This window comes from Octopus sinensis, linkage group LG7 (assembly GCF_006345805.1).
Source record: "Octopus sinensis linkage group LG7, ASM634580v1, whole genome shotgun sequence".
NCBI lineage: Eukaryota > Metazoa > Mollusca > Cephalopoda > Octopoda > Octopodidae > Octopus > Octopus sinensis.
The window spans coordinates 18,511,074-18,530,097 of record NC_043003.1 but is presented as its reverse complement, the minus strand read 5'-3'; the positions used below and the strand labels follow the sequence as shown (position 1 = coordinate 18,530,097).

General features: G+C 34.0%; 1 protein-coding gene across 10 annotated transcripts in view; it reads left to right on the top strand.

Annotated features, from left to right (window-relative positions):
* LOC115214180 (liprin-alpha-1) overlaps positions 1-19,024 on the top strand; it is a 368,483-nt gene that overhangs the window by 338,013 nt on the left and 11,446 nt on the right. For all 10 annotated transcript variants that reach the window (XR_003881885.2, XM_029783276.2, XM_029783272.2 and 7 more), the window contains 4 exons: positions 114-289; positions 2,397-2,494; positions 5,049-5,224; positions 6,375-6,443. Coding sequence is in view for 9 of the 10 variants with exons in the window: in XM_029783276.2 (XP_029639136.1) it covers positions 114-289; positions 2,397-2,494; positions 5,049-5,224; positions 6,375-6,443 (519 nt within the window). In the remaining variant the exon portion in view is untranslated. The remainder of the gene's footprint in view (positions 1-113; positions 290-2,396; positions 2,495-5,048; positions 5,225-6,374; positions 6,444-19,024) is intronic.

Sequence of the window (19,024 nt, the reverse complement as noted above, 5' to 3'; positions counted from 1 at the left end):
TATGTATATATATATTTTACTTATATGATTCTGTTGTTTTGAAAGATGTCTCAAAAATCATGATTCTCTGCTAAAATAACACAAAACTTCTTTTTCATTAAACCTTATTAAAGCCTTTGGCATTTGGTGATATGAACCATGAATGGATAGGCAATGAATGGTTGCCAAGTCTGGGTCTGCCACAGTACAGGAGCACGTTTATGGAATGCCTAGTGGATGCACGGATGCTAGATCATTTGACGAAAAAAGATTTACGTGGTCAGCTAAAAATGGTAGATAGCTTCCACAGGTGAGTTTAAGTTAAACTTTATTTTATTTTCTTTCTATTCATTATTTATCTTTTTAAATGTTGTTTGCGTTACCCAATATAATCTGGACTGGAAACGTGAGATGCTTCCCTTTTTTTTTAGCTTTTAATTTTTTTTTATTAGTTTTAATCTTCTATTATTTGTTTCATTCATTTGACTGCAGTCATGCTGGGACACTGCTTTGAAAAATTTCAGTCAAACGGATTGGCCCCAGTACTTATTCCTTTGTAAGCCTTGGTACTTATTTCATCGGTCTCTTTCGTCAAACCACTGGGTTCCAGGGATGTAAACACACCAACACCGGTTGTCAAGTGGTGATGGTAGGACAAAGACACACACACACACACATATGACAGGCTTCTTTTCAGCTTCTGTCTACCAAATCCAGTCACAAGGCTTTTGTTGTTCTGGGACTATAGAAGAGACTTGTCCAAGGTGCCACACAGTGAGACTGAACCCAGAACCATGTGTCTGGGAAACAAACTTGTTACAACACAGCCACTTTTTGGACTAGTGATAATCTCTTGATCAGTACGATTGCAGTGAATAAAATACTAAGCATTAGAAGGATTTTCTAATCTCTGAAGATCAAAGGCCAAAGTAGTTATAGTCTCAATATATCTGTTATATCTTTTAATGTGACAACATCAAGCATCAGTTAGATCAGTCAGTGGACTACTGTGTTGCTTGACTGTGATGCCAACTTGCCTGAGACCACTTGTGGGTCTGTGATAAAAGCCAAAAATCAACAACAACAACAAAATGTTGTTACCCCCTGTTGTCCCATGATGCCCAGTAACATGCAGTAATGCAGAACAAATGCTGAAAACAAGGATTCAGCTGATTCTGTCCATTTGTTTACCTGCAATTGTTACCCTTTAGCTGTATTTGCAACTATTTGTCTTTTTTGCTTGGGAGCCCAGATGGAGGGGAAAGTCAGACATGGGCCCAGGTCTGAAAGGGTTAATACTTGAATTATAGCATTCCAATTTAATTTTATATAAGAACTTAGTGTTATGTTCTGAACTCCAATTTGACAATAATGAATTTAGTTTTCTTACTAAATCATCATCATCATCATGATTTAACGTCCGCTTTCTATGCTAGCATGGGTTGGACAATTTGACTGAGGGCTGGCGAACCAGATGGCTGCACAAATCCCCCCCACAAAATCTTCATTATTTCCAAGATGAATTAAATACATAGTCTATTTCGTTAGAAATATAACTGTGAAAAGGTTATGTCAATATCTCCAGTCACACCAAGAGCATGATGACAGATTCTATGTGACCTAAATGCCAAAGATAACTTTATCCTTCATGCTTTGGTCTTATTACTATATTGTCCATAGTCATCATCAACATTAGCATCAGCAACATTCACATAAATGGTTGTACTGAAGAGAGACTGCTTCACCTTTTAGCATTCAGATTACTCTACTAAATGTAATGCTTATTTATTCACATTGTTTAGAATTAACCATGCATTATCCTGTAGCTTTGAGATTTCAATGGTGTTATTGTTCATTTTTAGAGCGATATTTTAAGATGAGTGTAAGAAGGCATATCTGTCCAGTTCAAACATAAAACGAGTAGAATATTTGGGATGGATATGGCTGGTTTAAATGTTAAAGGGTTAAACTGGGACCACAGTTAGAAACACTGTTTTGCTATCAGTCCCAGTGCTGTAACTTCCTAAATAGGATGACAATTAGAAGATTTATTTAAAATCCTGTCATTATGTTTTGATTAAAATCTTTATTCACACATGATGGTTCACTCATTTGTGATGAAACGGCTATTTCTGTGTAAATATGTTTTTCGTTCAATTAATTATCATGTGGTGATTAATCTTAATTTCTTGAATTCTATTATTAAATTTTATTTTATTTTATTTTTAATTTTTATTTATTTTTTTTTTGCAAATTTTAACTTCTCTGAAGAAAGAAAATAATTTAATGACAGAACTGGTCTTATCTAATATGACTTAATCAACTATTTTGTCTTTGTAATTAATACTGCATGAAGACAATTACTCGCCATTTATAACTAATTATCACTTCGTTATTTTTAATAACTTTATTTTTAGAACAAGCTTACAATATGGAATAAATAGTTTGAAAAAAATAAATTATGATAGAAAAGAATTAGAAAGACGCCGAGAAGAGAGTTCGTCTGAAATGAAAGGTCAGTAAACATTGTTTAATCATTTAATGTGAAACAGTTAATTACACAAACACTAATTTCAGGATATTGAATTATTATCTGTTATCAAGATAAACTAAATTTATTAACTTGAGATATAATTTTTTATTTTTTTTTAACTTTTATCATCTTCATTTGCTTATTTCAGTCATTGGATTCTGCCCATACTGGGGTACAATTCAATGAATGGGCCTTGAAGTGTTTCAGTTGGACAAAATGACCCCATTGCTTATTTTATTTTCTAAGTCTGGTCTTACTCTATCAGTGTCTTTTGCTGAACTGCTATGTCAAGTGGTGGTGGAACAAACACAGGCACAAAGGCCACACACTCATATACAATGGGCAGCCATATAGTTTCTCTCTACCAAATTCACTCATTAGATATTTGTTGGCCCAGGGCTATAGTGCAAGATACTTGCCCAAGGTGCCATGCAGTGAGACTGAACCCAAAACCATGTGGTTGCATAGCAGTCTTCTTAACCTCACAACAAGGTCTGTTTTTTTTTTTTATTTTCTCAAAGGCATGAGCATTATTCTGTGGCTAAGAAGTTCACTTCACAGTCCCACTGAGCACTACCTTGAGTCTTCTACACTAGCCCTGGGTTGACCAACTTCTTCTGAGTGGAATTGATATATGGAGCATATTGTGTGTATGTACACAAATGCTGACATTCCACAGTATCACTTGTCTCCATATGAGTAAAATAGTGAAATGATGTTTACTTTCCTTGTTGACATTATGACCAGTCAGTCTTGGCTTTCTAAAACCAGCAAAATAAAAAATGAATCCTTTGTTTGAAAAACAAGTAAGAGTTGGTGACAAGAACAACATCCATCCAGAAATTTCTGGGATGGAAAAATGGCTGTTAAGAAAAGCAAGTGAATAATTGGATAACTGAACGGATTAATGGATTAACTATTTTAAGGTATAAATAGAAAATGGCCCACTGGTATATTTATATATGGAGGTGTATCTGTCTTACTATGATAAAAAAAATTATGAATTTATCTTGTGGAGATGGAAATAGCACAGCTAAATACCAGTGCATAGCTTAGTGGTTAGGGTGTTGGACTCATGACCATAAGATTTTGGTTTCAATTCCTGGACTGGGCGGTGCATTGAGTTTTTGTGTAAAGCACTTCATTTGATATTGCTCCAATTCACTCAGATGCCAAAAATGAGTAATCTTGGGATGGACCAGGAAACCAGCCTGATGCTCCTTATGGATTAATGTGGACTACCCAAATAGGAGAAAGGAAAAGGCTCATATATTTTGTGAACAAGTGTTGTTGATCATACATTTCTAACAAACCAATCCTTGGTTTCCTGCATCTGCAAATGGCAAAAGTGAGAAGGGAGTTTCTAAGCAATTTGAGCAGAATTCATTCTGCCCAAATTGTATTCTTGTTAGAACGCACCAGTTTAATGACTAATGACTTATGATGGAAATGGACACCGGAAGCTTGTAATGTCTCTCTCTTACTCTCTCCACACACTCTTACAACCTCTACCCATCCATCCTTTCCCAATCTTCTGTCCTTACACTCACTGCTTTTCACCTTCATGTACCTTAAAGGTACACTCTAACATGTCATCACCACTATCTTTGTCTCTCTTCCCAGCTCCACCTTGATTACTCTGACCTGACCTTATATAATTTTTGTCCTCCACAGCAAAAAAAAAACCCTGTTAATGTCCTTTCTTTCATACTTTAACATCTCAACAACTAACAAAAAAGCTACCTTCCTCTTTTCTGTATTCAGTCAAGGGGTGGGGTTTGCATCCTGCAGATTACCTGTACGCTGTAAAGTCCATTGTAAGTGTTTGGTGTTAGTAAAGGCATCCAGCTACAGAAACCATATCATAGCAGACTTTGAAGGACGACACACTCCTCTGACTTGTTGACTCCTTCTCAAAATGTCTAACACATACCAGCTATAGAGACCATGCCAAAGCAGGCAGTGAAACTTGGTGTGGCTCCTGTCAAACCATTCAGCTCAGACCAGCATGATGGTGATATATATGCATGTGTATGTGCATGCACACACACACACACAAGTGCATACAATGAGCTTCCACACAGTTTTCGTCTACCAGATTTAGCTCATAAGGTATTGGTTAATTTGAAGTCATGGTAAAAGACACTTGCTGAAGGTGGTTTCATCCTGTAGGATTGAACCTGGAACCATGTGGTTGCTAAGCAAATAAATGTCTTAACCACATAGCCTTTCCTGCACTTTAAGTACCTGATGTGACACAGAAGGACTGATGGGTGGTCCCTAGTTAAATTTCAGTTTCATAAAAAATACATTTCAACATTCCAAATGAAATATTACTCATATCCAATCCATCTTTTTTTTGTATAGCTAGTAGGACACTGTTCGGGCAAAATGTCTTTTTGCTCTGTCTTTGAAACACTAAATGAAAAATAGTTTAAAACTTCATTGGATTTTATTGACTATTTGGGATTTTTTTCCTTTATTCCTTTCCTAGTTCCATGATATGGTTTTCATTCTTTTCCTCTTGTTTTTGCAGATGTACTTGTCTGGACAAATGAACGAGTCATTAAATGGGTTCAGTCCATTGGGTTGAAGGAATTCGCAAATAACTTATTTGAATCTGGAGTCCATGGAGCTCTGGTAGCGCTGGATGAAAGTTTTGACCATAACAGTATGGCATTAGCTCTACAAATCCCCACTCAAAATACACAAGTAAGTTACACATTTTACTTATTTATTTCTCAAGTATTTTGTCCTGTTTAAATCCTTTTTTTTTTTTTTTGCCATCCTAGCATCAGTAGGGTGGTTTTTGTTAAGTAATTTCTTTCTTTTATGTTCTTTCTTGAAATTTTATCTATCTAGGGTACCTATGTATCTCCTCTACAGTGAGATACTTGTTCCTGTCCCTCTTTCCTACTTTAGCCTCTCTACACCTGGCACAATGCCACCTCCCTCAATATTGTGCCCTCACTTTGTGAAGGGCTCTTGTTTTGCAAGATCCTTGGTGACTCCACTAGTGCTGGTGCCAGGAAAAAAAGCACCCAATTTATGCTGTAGAGAAGTAGTTGGTGTTAGGAAGGGCATCCAGCTGTTATAAACCTTGCCAAAGCAGCCCTCGGGCTTGTTGAATAAACAAACATTTGCAATATGGCAGCAAGCTGACAGAATCATTAGCACACCAAGCAAAAGGCTTAGTGATATTTTGTTCATCCGTAGGTTCTGAGTTCAGATTCCGCCAAGCCCAACTTTGCCTTTCATCTTTTCGGGGTTGATAAAAATGAGTACCGGTTGCACACTGGAGTCAATGTAATTGACTTAACTATTCTTGGGCACCCCTCTACCAAGCCATGCCGAGCCAGTATGGCAGAGTAGGTTCATCAAACCAGTATGATCTCAAGCTCAAATTCACAGCCTCCACATCAGACCATGGCTAGTGGAGAGAACATGCTGAGGCCTTCATTCTGCTGTGGACTGAACATGGGCAATCCAATCTAATCCAAAATGTGTAATATAGCCACATTATTTTTCTACATACAACATATTGAAATCTTGTAAATTATCTGCCTCCTATGCAAATTTACTTAATTGCCTATTCCATTTAATTACATAATTCCCATATTATAAGCTTTGCAATTAAATCAAATTGGCTGTATTTGGTAATTCAACAGAAGCTACACGGTTACTTGAAATAATATATTCAACTAACTTGGATCACACTTTTTCTCAATCATTTGTCTCCATTCAGTCTTTTCATATTTTTATTGTAATTTTAAATTGATTATAACTGTCCACTTTATTACAACTTCTTTTTTATATATGTATGTATAATATATATATTTTCTTTTATCTTCTCTTTCTACAGACCCGACAATTATTAGAACGTGAATTTAATAATATGCTTGCTTTAGGGACTGAGCGCCGCTTGGATGAGGTAGGTTTGCTGAAAAATTGCATGTGTATTGGTCACAGGTATGACATTCAGTACCCTTATTTGACACCACCGTTACCAGAGTAAGGCTCAGGTACTTGCTATCATTATCAGCTTGCCACTGCAGTTAAACATTGCAATTTATTAATTAACTGCCATAACAGTTTATGATAATGATTAAGAAGAAAAATAATTAGGCTTTTCCTTTAATTTCCTTCTCTGCTGGCATCATCGAAATTAAAGTGCATTAACAAATAATATACACAATGCAAAGCTAGTATTCTTCCCGAAAGATCTAGTTATTTCCATAATGAATTCAATCTTCTTGGAATGTAGTCATTCAACTTTCAGCACTCAGCAATGTGCCTTATAGTCACCATACAGCTGTTATGTCACAAACATCATTGATGTCTCCTTACTTTCCCAGTTGGTTTAATCTAGCTAATTTTCCAGTCTGATAAAGTTGCATTTTGGTTGAAAGAAATTACTACATTCAACTAAGGCCTCTTTGTGGTTACTTCGTCTGCTGGAAATAGTAGCCAGAATCTCCTCAGGAAGGACCTGAAAATGAGATGAGATGAGATACTGCTGGAATGCCTTTGATGATAATCTGTTTTGTTATAGGCCTAACTTGGAGTTAAAAACAGTTTGGTGCAATATTTTTCCCAGAAAAGTAATAACTATTACATACTACTGTACAGGAGTTATCATTTATCTCACAGCAAGGTGAATAAAATGAGAAGAAAAAATAGGGTATTAGAGAGCCCTGGTGTTTCACAGGTTGTTTGGAAATGAATGTCATTTATAAGGAATAGCTTGGCTTGTCTAACTTGAAACTGAATGAACCAGTTCACATCTTACTGTGACAATTGTGTTCAACTTGGCACTGCTGGCTAAGAATATGTGTTACGTTTTTATTCTAATTTAATTTATTTTTATTTTATAAATGTAGTTTTAAATCCAATTCATATTCATGTGGGACAGTTGCTAGGAATACAGAGATGCACATATTGTCAGCCACTAGGGGACATGGTCAACTGGTTAAGGTCAAGCAACTGACAAGCAAGTCTGTGGTGTTGAGCAGAATATTTGCTGTAGCCCATCTTTTATACCAAGACAAAACAATGTACATGATAACACTTCCAATCAGTTGGGATCAGAAGCCACGAGAGCCACTGCCTGGTACTGCATCAGGGCATTTATTATTATTATTATACAATATAGAATTACTCAATTGTAGTTTTTTTTTGTTGTTTTTTATCTTTTCAAATTTTATGTTGACTTGTTGTTGAATGACCCTGTTAATATTTTAAGATTCAATCATGTATGGAAATAATTAGCAAAATGGCATGTTTTCATGCATGAGTATGCTTTATACATAGAGGAGAATTAATCTAGGTCCAGAACAACATCTTCAAAATTATAGGCTTTCAAAAAAAAAATAATAATTAGAAAAAAAAGCAAAAAAGATAAACCTGAATGTTTCATACCGTCTTATTGGTCTTTTGATCTTTATATTTTTTTATCTTTAAAATTTCTCTGTATAAGATTGTTGCCTGAAAAAGTTGAAATGTATTATGTATTTTTGTTTTGTCTTGTGTGCTTAGCTTTTCTATTTAAAAGCATGATTTCAAAAGGTTCCTTCCTGTTTAGTGGAAATGGTTTGCGGCTTTTTTCTTTCTTTTCTTTGTTCTTTTTTCTTTCTACTGCTCCATTATGTATTTTTTTTTTACGTTCTTATGAACTTTGTTGCAAAAAGTTTTGTCTCATTGTTTGACATTTTGTTCTTTACAGTCCTCAGAATTACATATGTATATATATATATATATAGATATATATCTATGTGTATGTATATATATATATAAATAAACAGATTGAGACACATATATATATATATATTGTTGTTTGTTCCTTCTCGAGCCACGCCTGGCTCATAAGGGCCGGTTTCCTTGGCATATAGGTTCCCCACCTGGACGGGACACCGGTCCGTCATAAGTGACCTGCAAGATGCAGGAGGAAAGAGTGAGAGAAAGTTGTGGTGAAAGAGTCCACAGAAGTTAGCCATTACCTTCTGCCAGAGCCACGTGGTGCTTAGGTGTTTCGCTCATAAACATACCTATCGCCCGGTCTGAGATTCAAACCCATGATCCCTCGACCACTAGTCTGCTGCTCTAACCACTAGGCCATGTGCCTCCACTATATATATATAGCCAGCCCCTACTCAAATCGTCCTGTCGAAAGACCCTTGTCCTACGTCCTGGTTTTGTTTTGTTGTTTATTTTTTATTTTTACCGTTATTGTTTTTACGTTTTTGTATTCTTATTGGTGTCACGTATTCTGTATTTTTGTTTGTGTACTTCGATCGTTTTCCGTCCTTTCGTTGTATACATTCGAAGCTTTCTTCCAGGGGATCTAATGCGCTTGGCTTAGATTTCCCTGGCGGCTGGCCATATCGGACAATCTCAAGATTAATCAGCCGAAATTGCTAAGATATCTGGTTCTTGACTGATGACTGAGGGCTTCGAATGTCCCGTCCTGTGGTTCTTGTGTCGTCTCTGTGGTGTTTCATGTTCTTGTCCATGTCTGTATTTAATTTTACTGTTTACCTATATATATATATATTATATATATATATATGTCTCAATCTGCTTATTTGTCTTTTCTGTCTCTTTGCCCTGATTCTGTCATTTCAGTGTTATCATACAATTTACTTGCTCCCCCCTACTTCCTTTTGTATTTTATATTATCTCATTTTATTTTCTTATAAACTTGCTTTGTATGTATTATTTTGGCATGTGCTCTTTTCCTCTTTGTTTGTTTGTTTGTTTTTATTTTTAAGGGGGTCGCTCGATCATCTTGTCTCTTGACTAAAGGCTTTGCTTTACGTTTTAAATTTTGCGAAGGAGTTGTAAAAATAAAAGAAATAAAAATGCAATTAAATATTTTCGCCTTAGTTCCCAAAACGTATAGAAACAAATTATATGTCAAGATGTATCTTTAACACTAATTTTTTTTTTTTTAGTCTCTATTTTCTAGTTATTAGTATTTGAGAAATTCTATGGAATCTAATCAGTATGTCTTAATACCAGCCATTCCATTAAAATACACATGTGCTACCTTATATATCACAAGTTGGGATTTTCAATGAAATCAAATCTGTCCACTTATTTAAAATCTTAAATCTTTGTATCTGGAATTGATATAAAAAGAAACTTATATTCTATCTAGCAATAAAATAATCCCCCAAAATAGTTTCCACTCTTTGTTAAAAATCCATGTTATTAGTATCCATACTACCATACAGTCACTAGCAACCATTGTCCTTTCAATTTACTTATATCTTCTTTAATGACATGCTCAACTTCAATATTTAATATATTTTTTTCTTCATATTGGCATATATATAATTTGATTTCTCATCACTCTTTTTAATAAACTTTATATACACCATCATACATATATATAAAATTTTTTTCAAGTAAATAGAAAAATAAATCTCATCAATAATATCTAATCTATGGGGTTTAATTTCAATGATTAACGAACATATAATAAGAGTAAATTATATATATATATATATATATATATATATATATGCTTATGTATAGATGTATATTTACAAAACAAAAATTAGCTTTGAAATCGTGTCTAATTTTAATTTTATGCTGACCTGTTGTTTCCAACTAAAATGACTTGGAGCTCTCTTATATATTGGAATTTCTTGTCATTAGTTAGATTCCAAGCAGAGGTTGAGTGCGTGTATGTGTGTCTATATATATATATATATATATATATATATATATAGTGAATTGCTAATTGTTATGGCTGATTTCAACTGAATCAATTTTGTTCTTAGCATGGAAGTCTGCTGCATCTCTCTCTCACTCTTTCTCTCTGTCTTTCTCTTCCTCCCTTTCTAGATTCCTTTTTCTCTATATCTCTCTCTCTTTCTATCTTGCATGCAGTTTTCTTTTCAAAACTCCCAATTCACTTCTATTGCACCACTTCAGCTTGCATCGTTTCATAGTATAATGCATTATTTTTGTCTTGGTTCTTTTTTTTTTTTGCCTTCAATCAATTCCGTGCTGCTTTGGTAATTCTTGTTGTTCTTGTCATGCAAATAACAACAATTTGTTGTCTGTTCCATTATTTAACAATTTTTTTTTAAAAAAACCATCTCTTATGTAATTTATAAAACAAATCAATTTAAAAGAAACAATGCATAAAGACAATATTTGGTTTCCCATGATTCAAAAATCAGTGAGTTGAGAGGGTGTATATCGAAATACTTGTATACACGTGCATATGTGTATTATATATATATATATATATATATATATATACACTCACACACATGTACTATTTAAAATAGATGGTTTCTGTCTCAACTTCCTTCTGGGTGCACAACATTCATACATATGTATATATCTACCAATGATGGAATCTTTTTTTCGGTAGCTAAACTTTATAAAAATAGCAGTCAAATCTCCTTCCAATCACTCATCCAGCAGTCTTAGAAAAGACAGTGACATTGCCAAAATAGTCCCTTTTATACAAAATGACAGGATGGTCATGTTTAGGATATCTTCTAACATAGCTCTAACCTGATGCTAAATAATAATAATGAACAAAAGAAGCCTTTATATGTGAGGTTGAGATATTAAAAATAGCAGTCAAAGCTCCCTAAAATAACACTATTGTAGTCTTGACCAAAATCTTGTGAATTAATCTGGTTGGCAGAAACTGGAAAGAAGCTAATTGCATTCGTGTGTGGAAGTGTCTTGACATCGCATGATAATGGTAAACAAACTTCACCATCATATAAGTGGTGACATTGTTGCCATCACTCTATTGGCTTAAAAACCAAAGGATTCCATTAGAGGTATTAAAAGATGGAAGCCACTTGTAGAATGATTTCCTCATAGGTGTCCACTCAAGCTAGACATGACCGTTTAAATCTTCCTTAACCCCTTAGATTTTAAACCAGCCATATCCGGCCATAATATTCTACCTGTTTTATATTCAAATTGGCCACATCTGACTCCTCTCACACCAACCCTACAATATCATTCTAAAGATTAAGTTAATTCATCAAAATCTCAAAGCTTCAAAATAATGCATAATTAATTCAAAACAATGCGAATAAATTAAACATTACTTTTGACAGAATAATTTGAGTACTAAAGGGTTAGCTCTGACATTGCACAAAGTCTTCAAAAAAAAAAGAAAGATATACTGGACAATATGTCCCTGATATAGATACTGGCAAAATATTCATGACTAGAATGCCTTCTATAGTTTGTCTGCTTGATCAGAACTGACCCAGGTCAATGATGAACTTTCTACAGTGCACGACCAGTGTCATGAATCTGGCAATAGAAGGACCACAACCAAGAGAGTGAGATAGTCAGGTCAAGTTACTTGGAGATGAGTTCCTTGGGATTGTTACAAATAGAAATAATGGAATGACCAACACATCATCTCTCTCTCTGCTCTCCTTCTTTTTCTTTTTTATCATCTTTTCACAGTTGCAAAAACACATCTAATCAGAAATGTAAGCCTTTTCTATGAACACAATATTCATACTTGGTATTTCTACTATATAACTTTTATATATATCTTTATATAGTTCTGCATATACTACACACACACACAACAGGTTTCCATGCAGTTTCTATCTACCAAATTCACTGATAAGGCAATTGATTGGCCTGAGGCTGTAACACTTGTCCGAGGTGTTGCCCAGTGGAACTGAACCTAATTGAACCTGAATCCACATGGTTGCAAAGCGAGCTTTTTTAACCACACCCCCATGCCTTCACCTTCTATATTCATATATTATTCATATATATGAATTATTGATGTAAATCAAATCACAGATATTAATTACGTACTTTAGTTTAATTAAAGGAAATTTTCTGAATTAATTAAAATATTCATAGATGTATTGAAATTAGTTTCTTTCTCAATTTAAAGAAAGAAAACAAGAAAAGCAAACAACCAACCAAAATCAACCAGGCTACTGTTTATATAATTGTATTAAATACTTATTGCCAATTTCTTATCAATTTGTTTCTTTAGCTGAAATATTAATTAGTATCTCAGCCAATATAATTTCAATTCTTTTGATTGATAATGTGTGTAATTTGGTAGAAATAATTGCTGAACTGATGTTTAGCTATTTAAGAATCTCTCTCTCTTTTTTTTTTATATATTATGTAGTTGTTTGTTAAGCCCTGATCAAGCAAACCTATGATGAACAGTATTCCAGCCATGACTTTCCTGTCTAATTTTGCTGTTTTTTTCATATCTTAGACTGCATTAGCTAATATATGCTTTCTTTTTAAGATTGCAGGGTGTTATTTGGGGGGAGAATTAGACTGCTATTTTTAGGGACCCTGTAGAGGCTCCTTTGTAAGCTTATCTAGTATTTAGTAGTGGTAGTAAGAAATAGTGTCTTTTAATAACTATATCAACTTGCTCAGCTCAGTCAATTATGAGTTAAGTATGTGTATATATACATATGTGTGTATGTATAAGATAGATAAAACAAAGGACTTAGCTTGTGTCTCGTTTTTATCTGAATGCTTTAGATATTGTTTTATTAAGAGTTGTATCATTTCTCTGTGTGTATATATGTATGTACACAAGTGAGTGGACTAACAAAAAAAGTAGCACTCAATACATTTTGTAGGAGTTAAGTATATTTTTCAATAAGCTTGACTCAGCTTCCATAGACTCTTAGGACAAACCTATCTTGTAGCACACCTGAGGTGATGGGTTCAGCCTAAGGGACTTTAAATCATATGAAGCTGAGTCAAACTGCTACTAACCCTTCATCATCATCATTGTTCGACCGTGGTCGAGACAATGGAATTTACCATGTTGCGCCAGACTTCACGGTCCATCATAGCATTACGGAGGTCCTGTTGCTGGATGCCTGTATCCCTGGAGATTACATCAGGGTAGGAGAGTGTGCGCCCTCTGGTGTTGCGAGTAGATGGCTTCCAGAGGAGAAGAGTAGAAATTACTTCTTTTTCAGCTCTACAACAATGTCCAGCAAACTGGACTCTCCTACCTTTCACAAGAGATGACACAGGTGGTAATTTCCCATATATTTGCATTTTAGTTGGATGGCGCCTCCACGAGAGATTTTGAGCTCTCATAAGGAGGCGAGTGTAGGTTCCATCCAACCGCCTCTCAAGCTTCTTTGATAACGTCCAGGTTTCTGAGCCATATAGTAGAATTGGTTCGACTGTGGCTTTGAATATTTCAAGTTTGAAGTCTCTACTTAGATTTGATGACCAGATCTTATGCATGTCATTACTAACCCTTACCCACTACACTCATGGAGTGGTTGGTGTTAGGAAGGGCATCCAGCTGTAGAAACACTTCCAGATCAGACTGGAGCTTGGATGCTGCCTCCTGGCTTCCCAGACCCCGGTCAAACTGTCCAACCCATGCTAGCATGGAAAACAGACATTAAATGATGATGATGATGCTCTGTGTTTTTTTTTATTAATCTTAAATATAACAGAAAATTTAGTAAAATAACTTAGTTATCATTAAACTAGTGTTAGGAACATAAACTGTAACTAATGTTTGGTGGAGGATTTTAATCTTATAAAAACAAGACATTTGTTACTACAGAGACAGATTCAGCCGGGTTGGTATCAAAAGGGCTAATGTGTGTGTGTGTGTGTGAATGAAGATGTATGGCCAAGTGGCTGCAGTGATTGCGAAATCGTGATTTCCATTCCCACACCAAGTGGTGCATTGTGCTTCATTTTCCATTGCTGACATGTAGGACACTTGTTCACCTCTCCAGGCAATGTCAGTTTGATGGAGGTGGTGAGCTTATGTGCAACACAAACATTTGATCTCTTTAAGCAAATTATCTGTGTTGGTGTTCAGCAAGGAACTGTGGAACCTCATCCAATGTTTAATGATATGAGAGCCCATTATGTGGGTGTGTGGATGCATGTGCATTTGTGTGCGCATGTGCTAAAGAATTTGCAGAATCTTAGTCTATAAGTATATGTAGGTGTTAAAAAAAGCATGAAGGTGCATGGCTCAGTGATTAGAGCATTGAGCTCACAATCATGAAGTAGTGAGTTCAATTCCTGGACCAGGTTGTGTGTTATGTTCTTGTTGAGCAAAACACTTTATTTTATGTTGTTCCTGTTTACTCATCTGCAGAAATGAGTTGCAACGCCACTGGTGCCAAGCTGTACCGGCCTTTGCCTTTCCCTCTACACTGAATGAAATTGATTAACTATTCATCCACTTTGACTAAGAGGATCTATTTACTGCAAACACTTTGGTTGATAGTCCTTCTAGGATTTATATCCCTTTCAGTTATTCTCGGGGAGAATTTAATCCCGAATACACCAACTTCTGACCTGTCAAGATATTCAGTTTAACAGCAGCAAACTGTACATTTATAACCATATCTGTTTGCATATCAGTGGAGTCAGTTGTATTTGTTTGCCCTTTGCTTTGTAACTCTAGATGATCACAAACTATGAGAATATGCTCAGAATGTTAGGTATTTTCTAACTGAACTCGAGGTGGTGGGTATTAATGTTGTATTAACTTTCCAAGAAAACAGTGAGTGTATGTAGTGAGAGGAACAGTGAAGAATTTATTAAAACTTGTAGTTATCAAATAAATAATGGTGTAAGTCAGGGTTCTCCCATTCCCAAAATGATCCATAACCAAATATTGTATTTATTCATTTGATTTTTGTTGATTGTCATTCTATTTGCAATAAAAAAAAATGAAGAGTAAGAGAAAAAAAAAAGGCACTTCTTAAGGATATTCTATAATATCTACCATGAAATAATTGTTTCTTAATTTGCCACAAGGGCACTGATTACACTAACATAAATAGTAAAAGAAAGGCATTGAAGTGGCCTGAATATATCTTTTTATTGTTTAAAAAAAATATAAATAAATTGCAATTATTATTATTGTTATTTATTTTATTTTTTAAAAAATATATTATTTTGGCAGATAGGCTTTTATTATTATATTTATTAATTAATGTTTGCTTAACTGTTCCATTTAGTATGTATGAAGATTTAAGGAAGTTTTAGTGTGTTGTTTTTTTAATTAATTTTTGTTGTTGTTTTGTTGTTGTATATTTGTTTGAGATTTTGTATATTTTTTCACTTTGTTGACAATGGTTGCAAGATTTAACCTTTCCATCACTAAAGATACTTCTGGCCTTTGTAATTTTTGTTGCTGTGTCTTTTGCTTGTTTCTCTTCCACTCTTTTCTCCCAGTCCCTTAAATTCTAATTTCATTTCTGCATATTTCTATACCCATATATACATACCTCACTGCACAATATCTATGTGTGTGTGTGTGTTTGTATATATATATCTCTTAAAAGCTATCTTTTCAAACAAAATTCTCCTTAACTTTGGTGACATGTCTGTGACATTTTGGTCATAAGCTATTCGCAAAATAATGTTTGTGTTTTCTTGTGTTTTAGTTCAAGAAATAACTGACAATAAATTAAGTGAAAATTATCTGAAAATATTTAGATTATCATAGTTACAATAACTGATAAGCCAGTTTAAAAAAAAAAATTTAACCCTTAGAGAAATAGCTAAAAAGTAAGGTACTTATTTTATTCAGCAACAGTTACTGTACAGCCATTTGTTTCTAATATTTGCCTTCTATAGCTTAAAAAGAGATAGGAGAAAATAATATCAGCCCTTCAGATAAATAAAAATTCAAGCATTTCATAACATATTCTAATTTAGTAATCCCTAAGTATTTAGTATAATCTTATTAAGATTATCAGTAATATAGATTTCTTGTAATCAGTCTCCTCGATTGATAAAATAATTTGAGATAGCTTTTATAAAGGCCCTTGTGTTTAAACCATCAAAAATGATAATTAAATCTGAGCAATAATTTAAACTCCTGTTTAAAATTAAGATTAGTTTGAAAAACTATACGTGATAGATATTTAAATTGATGGCATTAAACTTGGGCTAATTCTTAAATTTCTCACAGATATTTTTATATTTCATGGAAATATTTGTTTTATCCTGTTACTTAAAAAAAAAACCTCAATATTTGGTTTTGTCTGCATCAGATTCCTGATAAATTTTCTATTTATTAACTAATAAACCTCCCAAATTACAGTTTGGTCTCATAAAGTAAAAAAAACAAACATTTGTGTGAATAACAAATGTCAACTAACTAGCTCAAATGTTAATGTATATCTGTGTGTATGCTTATGTATGTGTATGTGTGTCTTTATATATATGTATGTATGTATGTGTATACATGTACATATATATATACATATTCACACGCATGCACACACACTGTCCGTGTGTATAAAATAGGAATATATAGTTTGCTTTTCATGTGTGTCTAAAATAAGTTTGTACTAATTCAATTTGACCATCTAATTAATAACCTTAAGTTAAATTTTAAACTTTCCCGGTTTCATATCTGAGTTGATTTTTCTAATTTTAATCAGTCTGACAGCAAATGTTTACTAATATTTCATGGGAGGCAAATAATATACTCTTCAGTGCCAACAACCTTCAACTCTTCTTAATTGTTTAACATATAAGAAACTACAGGTGCTATATCAACTAGAATAATAATCTGAATAGCTGGTGTATTTTTTAGTTTCCCGTTATTCCTTGCATGTTTCTGCCCGTTGGATCTCAATTCAAAACTTGTATCACAATCACAATCATCATCATCATCATCGTTGTCATCATCCTAAACTGAGTCCTTCCTTAGTTTTTTTTTTTTTTTCTATTTGGAATTACCAATGCCAAACTTGGATAGAATGATAAGCTAAGATTTAAACATTTGGTTATCTGTAGGTAAGACATTATTCAACCTGTTCCTAGTCAAAATAAGTAGGAAACAGCAAAAAAAAGAAAAAGAAAAAAGCAGTAACTGTTTCGGGTAATGGAAAATTGTGGAAGGGTTGGGTGGTGGGGTGAAAATTTTTGGAATCCTGACATTTTTTGTCTTCTTTCTAGTTCTGTGTACATTGTAATAAACACTAAACTTTGAAAACTAATACTCTCACCATTACTATATGCTAGACTGTTAACATTGTGAAAGAAATTCTTAAATAGCAATTAAGCTCATAATTTATAATAGTGCTCTGAATAGTTCTTGAAACTATAAGTCCAATAGTTTTCCTAATAAAAGGCACACTATTGAAACTGGCATATACATCCTCTAGACATGACTGTTCTAGGACTTGTGGCTCCGGTTACTCGATTTCCATGACATATAAGTGACCAAGATCACAACCTCCTGGATGAGACACCAGTCCTCCAAAGTGCTACTTATTTACAGTTGAGTGAGCTGGAGCAACATGAGATTAAGTATTTTGCTACAGAATACACAATGAACCACTTGGTCTGGGAATTGAAATTATAATCTTGTACTTGTGAGTGCAACATCCTAATCACTGGGCCACACACATTCACCTGAGATGATGTTAAGTCTAATATTTAAAACTGTAATATAATTAGAATGTGTGCTCAATTTATGAGCAAATAAATGCTCATTTGACTACTTTTGTCTCCAAATTTGTTACCTAATTTGAGAAATAAACTTATTGGAAATGCTTGTCGTCCAGAGTTTATATTTAAAGTCCCTATACCGAGCCAAAAATTGTGTGAACAATGTCCTTATTTTAGCATTTGACTTCCTGTTTGCTAATAAATGGTGTCATGTGGCCCAGTTCATACTACATTTTCATGTTCAAATCATTCAGATTTAGTTAGTCCTTCATTATTATACTTTATGTAAGGCGGCGAGCTGGCAGAAACATTAGCACACCGTGTGAAATGCTTAGTGGTGCTTCATCTGTCTTTACATTCTGAGTTTAAATTCTGACGAGGTTGACTTTGTCTTTCATCCTTTCAGGGTCGATAAATTAAGTACCAGTTGCATACTGGGGTTGATCTAATCGACTGCCCCCCCCCTCTCCAAAAATTTCAGGCCTTGTGCCTAGAGTAGAAAAGATTAATATACTTTATTTGAAATAAAAAAACTAACTTGTTAATTGTTTGTTTGAGTGGAACAATACACAAACACATTCTGGTTTGACAATGACTATAGAAGTAAAATATTTGAGGACTTATCTTAGGAGAGCAACCAGGTTTCTTTTTAAAAACTAAATTATAATTGCAGGTTTTGAAAATTAAATTATATCTAAGTTGATACAATAAATAATTGTTTGAAGAATGCAATAAACTGAGAAATGGAATATATATATATATATATATTAAGGTTCCTTTATGGGAATAAAACCTTGGATTTATTGGGAAGGAGAAATAGAATTCAGTATGGTTTCATCAAGGTATCAAAATTGCATTACAAACAAAGTTTACTAAGAATTTACCACTGTCTGTTCCAAGATATATAATGATGGGCTCGGGAGCTTCATTTTACATCAACTATGTATAGTAAATAGTATTCCTTCAATTTTGAGTTAGCCTTTGTTAGGATCAGAATTTAAATTGATATTGTAGCAAGATTGGCTGAATTTTAATTACAAAAATGTTCATGAAGGGGAGTAAGTC